The 6,112-nt window shown below is 37.5% G+C and overlaps 1 protein-coding gene across 1 annotated transcript in view; it reads left to right on the top strand.

Annotated features, from left to right (window-relative positions):
- Window positions 1–6,112, top strand: part of LOC107453514 (ankycorbin) — a gene marked incomplete in the record, with an annotated part of 25,239 nt that overhangs the window by 18,651 nt on the left and 476 nt on the right. The window contains 1 exon segment of the mRNA XM_071180920.1: window positions 782–938. Coding sequence (XP_071037021.1) covers window positions 782–938 — 157 coding nt within the window.

Below are 6,112 nucleotides of genomic sequence, written 5' to 3'. Positions count from 1 at the left end.
GACAATGCGACGGATTTAAGGTTATGTCAAGGTACGTCTCTTGTGAATATCAATTGATTGTTAGGTTTTCTTTTTTGAAATTACATTATGACGCATTCACATACATTATTAATACAAATACATTTTCCATGGCGAGACGATGAGGCAACCACAAGCACTTCCACTGGTTCACCACGAGGAGAAAATGCACAATATTACCGTTATTACAGAGCACGGAAGCGAGCGGAGCAGGAAAACGGGTCGTTGAATAGAACTAGTGATCCTTCTACGACTGCTGATTCTTCTACAATTAACGTCGCAGGTTACGAAGTTTAACTTCTTCCGCGCGGAGGGATTCCACGCACTATTTTTTTTTTTTAATATTTCAATCCACTAACTCTTAACGATACTCTAATAATTTAAACAATAACAAAAATCCTAGAAAATCACACATCGTCTTGGGTCGCGTTCCAATATTCTCACTGGTTGAACTGGTGATACTGAAGTGAACTAGTCATGTGACTTCAGTTTCTCTTAGTTCGCACCGTAATTTAGGCAAAGAATATATAATGTGAGATCACTTGTGTGTACTCACTTATATATTCTTTGATTTAGGAACGATCGTTGAGGTTAGGTTGCCGTTAGCAACCAGAAGTAGACGCTCTCCACTTTTGGAATCTTTGCGAAAAATGTATTAGTGATTACAGATTTATTTTTTTTGTTCTATTATGTATTGGAAATTAGATATTTTTAGCATACATAAATCCTGATTCTGCTTAATAAACAAAATGTCTTCTTTTAGAGATACAAAGGCAAGAATCGATGATTTCCTGGAGAGAGCAGGTCAACAGAAGCAAATGATAGAAGCCAGGATCGAAAAGAACGTCTCTGATTTGAACAATAAAAGAGCTAACGATGAAACACTCTTCGCAGAATTCTCAGCGAGTGTTCAACAACAGGTTCAGATTTTCAATTTCATTTAAAAAAGATGTGTCATACCTTTATGGATGGTGTTTTCAATAGAAATGTAAACAATAACAATCTCGAGCTCCGCACCTACTCTAGTTCCGGTTAAAAAAATTGCAGCTGCTTACTTCACGTTATTCTGATAGGCGATGTTTTCAAACGGATAATTTTGTTTTCAATAAAAGAAATAAATTAGATAATTTCTGAGCTCAAATCTGCCGTACTTCATAAGATATTAATGTTATTATGTAATTCTGGGGGGTTTGGAGTGAAAATTTGTTTTAGTTTTTTAGAGAGATATTGTTAAAAAGGTGACATGGTTGCTAGATTTTGAATAACTCGCTTTTTTGGCAGTCTTGATATGGCCTCTTTCCATAAGTTTATTACTGTTTGTTCTTGTTGCAAGCTGTGCACCATCTTACGTTAGTGTTAACACTTTTAGCATTGTAAACACCAGTATTGTTAGCATTGTAAACACAAGTAATAAGTAATCAAATACATTGTTTGCACATATCTCAAAACACAATGATGCTAAATGGCTTTAAAACACAATGGAAATAGTAACCCGTAAATTTAGGCGGTACCGAGTTTGCAGCTTTCCCTAGTGTAGAAAACACCATCCATATATAGTGTCCATTTTTATAATTTGTTTTAAAAAAAATAAAATTGAAGACACCAAGTGTCACATAAGCTAATATTTAAATAAGAAAGACGCTTTTTAAACTTAGAACAATCAATTTTGAGGTAGGAAAGAGCAAAGTAAACATCTAAAACCACTTTCAGGGTGCGTAGCCAAATCTTTCAACAAAAAGTAAGCACATTTTAAGTACTTTTTAAGCACTCAAAAATATTTTTAAACACTATATACATTAACAAACTGCAAAATAATTTTTAAAAACTTTACATGATCATGATAAAATAATTAGTTTCTAATAAAGAACTCATTTCTTGATTGTATTGCTAAACTCAGTTGCGCGCGACAGCCCATAGAGGGCCAGGGTCTACTGTGTCCATCTCAGTTTCTTGACCCTGGGGTGCAGGAGCAGATGTTTCGGTCAGGTGATCAGCCGAAAACAGAACACCCAGTGTTTAGTTCCCAAGCATGCTTAATACTCATTTATCGACTTACTGAAGGGATTAAAGGCTGAGTCGACCTTACCCGGCCCTAGGATCAAACCCAGGACCTGTGGTACGGGAGAGCTCATCCACCGGGCGCCTCGATTACATTAGCCGCCATTAAAAGATCGATAGATTTTTCGGTTCAATTTCAGAGGGTGGAAAATGAAGATGGAAATTGAGAATATTTTGCAAAATGCGGCAGAGTTGCACAAAAGAGTGCGAGAATCTCACCGAACCCTGCTGCATGCGGACTTGCAAGTGTTTTATCAAACATGTAACATGATTGGCGCTTTCATACTCTGCTGAACGACGGTACTCCGAAATGCACTTTATAACAAAAAATCGACGCACCAAGAAGGAGTTGCCCGATTGAAACGAAAATTGGTGGATAGGAAGACAATTTACAGAATAGTAAATGATTACAATTTCAGAACAATTGAATAATTTATTGCGGATTTACAGTAGCAAGTTCAATAAGGTGTTGACTCGCCTCTAGCCTGGATACAAGCTGCCACACGGCGTGGAATAGACCGATAAAGCTCCCGGATGGTCTCTTGTGGTATTTCCTGCCAAATTTGATCCAATTATCGAACGAGGTCCTCAACATTCCGCGCCAGATGCAAGCGACTTCCCATCATATCCCAGACATGCTCGATGGGAGAGAGATCTGGTGATCTGGCAGGCCAAGGAAGAGTTTGACAAGCTTGCAGACAGTTCATAGCAACACGTGCCGTATGTGGTCTGGCATTGTCCTGCTGAAAAACCAGCCCAGGGCGCTGCAAAAGGAACGGTAGCAAAACAGGTCTTAGGATGTCGTCGACGTACCGCTGTGCAGTAAGTGTACCTCTAATGACGACCAAAGGGGTCCGGCTGTCAAAGGAAATGGCACCCCAGACCATAATGCCTTGTTGAGGGCCGGTGTGGCGTGCAATAGTGAAGGCAGGATCCCCCCTCTGCCCTGTGCGTCTCCAAACACGTCTTCGATGATCGTCAGGACACAGTTGGAAGCGGGATTCGTCGCTAAAGACTATACGTCCCCAGTCGGCATCATTCCAGCCTGATCGAGCCATGCACCACTGTAATCTGGCTCGGCAGTGTGCAGGCGTGAGTGCTTCTTGGTGCGTCGATTTTTTTGTTATAGAGTGTAGATTGTTGAATATGTTGTGAAAAAGGTTGAATAGAACAAACAGTAGAATAGATGGCGAAAATCGACATGGTAAAGAAAAAAAAATCTCGGTTTTGAAAAGGGAAAATTAAGCACTTTTCAAAACCACCCAATGAAAAAAGCACCTTTAAGGGTTTTTAAAAAACGAAAATAAGCACCTTTAAGCACTTTTTAAAAATGCTACACACCATGACTTTGAAGTTTAAATGTATCTACTCTCAGGGATCTGTCTAGGTTTTTCTGAGAGGTACCTATTTTGCGAAAAATTAGACATAATTCGTGAAAATTACATTAAAAAATTCACACAAAAATATGGATTTATCGTTTTCTACGTGATACAAAAATAAAATTTTAAGAAAAAGTATTTTGTGAAACTACCGTTTTTCCTAAAGTTTAATTTGTGAAGGTACCGCTAAACGGAAGTAAATTTGGCCTGGGCAACTAATTACAAAAATATAAAAGGCAAAAATAGTTTCGGCTCTAGAAACGAGAACTTTCCTTTCTTTTCTAAGAAAGGTTCTTATTTATATAGCCGAAATTATAGTATCTCCATTAATGTACAGTGCGCAAAAGAAAAAAAAGAACCATTATGAATAACTTTTGATTTAAAGATCGGATCTTCACGTTCGTGGATCTTAATGGCTCAAGAGGGTGACCTACTGTATGCTAATTAAATAATAAGTGAAGACGATACTTTAAGTTACGAAATCAGACACAAAAACGTACTTTCTCTGAATAAACATACCTCTTTTCGACGGATTCCGATTTCTGACCCCCCAAAATATAGGGGGGTCCCAATGGGTTAGTCAGGAGAGCGCGCCAAAGTTTGGACCCCTTTAATTTGTTCATTTTGCATATTTTGCTTATCTCGATGTATTTTGCTATAAATCTTGCTATATCTATTTTGCACACAATTATAAAAATCGTTTATCGAAAAATAATTCCATGCAAGGAAAAAAAAACTTTTAGTAATTATTTATTATCAGCTTATTAAATAATGGTCAAAAATTTCTGAATTGTTGTTGTTGTAGTTAATTTACGTCGCACTAGAGTTGCGCAATGGGCTATTGGCGACGGTCTGAGAAACAAGCCTATGGATGATCCGAAGACATGCTATCACGATTTTGATCTTCTGTAGAGGGGATGGCACCACCGCTTCGGTAACCCGACGACCTGCACGCGAAATCGAGCACTTTATGGTAGAACAGTTTAACGAGGACCAATACCGCACACCCTCGGTCCCTACTCAGACTAATCCAAGTGGCCACCCACTTGCGCACTGACCGCAGTCAGTGATGTTTGATTTCAGTGATCGGCTGGGAACCGTGTCTTAACAACCAGTCCACTGCAGGACTTGAATTGTAAGGTTTGCAATTTTTGCATCATTTTAAAGATTGCAATTTTAAATGGCAATATACAACATTTTGAGCGAAATCGGTCAAATAGTTCTTGAGAAATAGAATTTCAAAAAATTCAGATTTTTAAAATTCGATTTCCCAGGAACTATTCGACCGATTTTGCTCAAATTTTGTATTTTGCCTTGTAAATTTATGTTCAATGGTGCAAAAATTTTTATAGCTTACAACTCTACATTTTTTCGACAATTATTAAATAAAATAAAAAATAATTAATATTTACTAAAGATTATTTTTTGTGTGGCTAAACGAATTTTATTATTTTGCGCAAAAATAATATCAAGATCTAGTTTTTTACTTTGCGCACTGTACCTTCATCATGTTGCTTTTGTTCTTTTCACACAAAGTATACCCTATTCCCATTTGGACAAAAATGAATGTCTATAAAACACTAATTATTTTGCTATATGGCTAAATCAAAATGCTGATCGTTGAGAAAAAAATATTACTCAGAGTGAATAAAGATCACAATTTTAACTGCGAGATACAAATAATCTGACATAGCATGGACATCTATATTGATGCGACTCTCGTCGGAAAAGTCAATCAATTCGATTCGAGCTAGAAACTACTAATTAGGTGCTGCGAAAAAGAGACTTAAAAACCAGCCATAAGGAAATCCTATTATGGGTATGGTGGAAATTACACGAGACGGCTTATGCTTGCAACAGGATGTAGCGCATTGGTGGAAGTTTGCAGGTGGTTTCGAGCAGGCCCGTAGCCAGGGGTGGGGACCGTAGGGACAACCCCCCCCCCAAATTCTGGGATTCAAACATTTTAGTCTTTCTTTGAGCCTCTCAGTAAAAAGAAAAACAAAAACTGTGCAATCAAACCTTTTCCCAGTGCACCACCTTCGCTAGTGCATCATCTTCACTTAACCTTGTGGCTCATCTTTCCTTCGGTTAGACTCCTCCCCCGAAATCAATCGTTTTTCAGCACATTAATTTATGCAATTTCCGAATCTACGCAGATTTCATTGACATAGAAAACCTCATGGGAGAAATGGAAGTTTGGGCATCAAAGTGGAACCTGCGTGAAACCCTTAGTAGACCAGATACGGCACTTTCAGCAATGGAAGAATGTGACAGTATCTTTTTCCCAAACATTTATTGCTTGTTATTAATATTGGCTACGTTGCCAATCACCACAGCAACTGCAGAAAGAACTTTTTCTACTCTTAAACGCGTAAAAACAGCAACCAGAAATGCTACTAAAAAAAAGGGCTAACTTTATTAAGCATATTTCGGGATATTCCGGTTTGTCCTAAAAAAGTAATCGAAAAATTTTCTTCAAATCCCCGTCGCGTGTCTTTGTAAACTTTGTTTACAAATTGATTATAATTATTATGTAATATTAATTGAAAAATAATTATTATGTAATATTTTTTAATTACTAGTTTAACTTTTGCAAACAACAGAATAAACAATATTTGTTACAATGTTTTCCCCCTACTTTGCATGTCTGAAAC

The sequence above is a fragment of the Parasteatoda tepidariorum genome, chromosome 5 (assembly GCF_043381705.1).
Source record: "Parasteatoda tepidariorum isolate YZ-2023 chromosome 5, CAS_Ptep_4.0, whole genome shotgun sequence".
Classification (NCBI taxonomy): domain Eukaryota; kingdom Metazoa; phylum Arthropoda; class Arachnida; order Araneae; family Theridiidae; genus Parasteatoda; species Parasteatoda tepidariorum.
The sequence above is the reverse complement of the archived record's forward strand: the minus strand, read 5'-3'. Positions and strand labels throughout refer to the sequence as shown.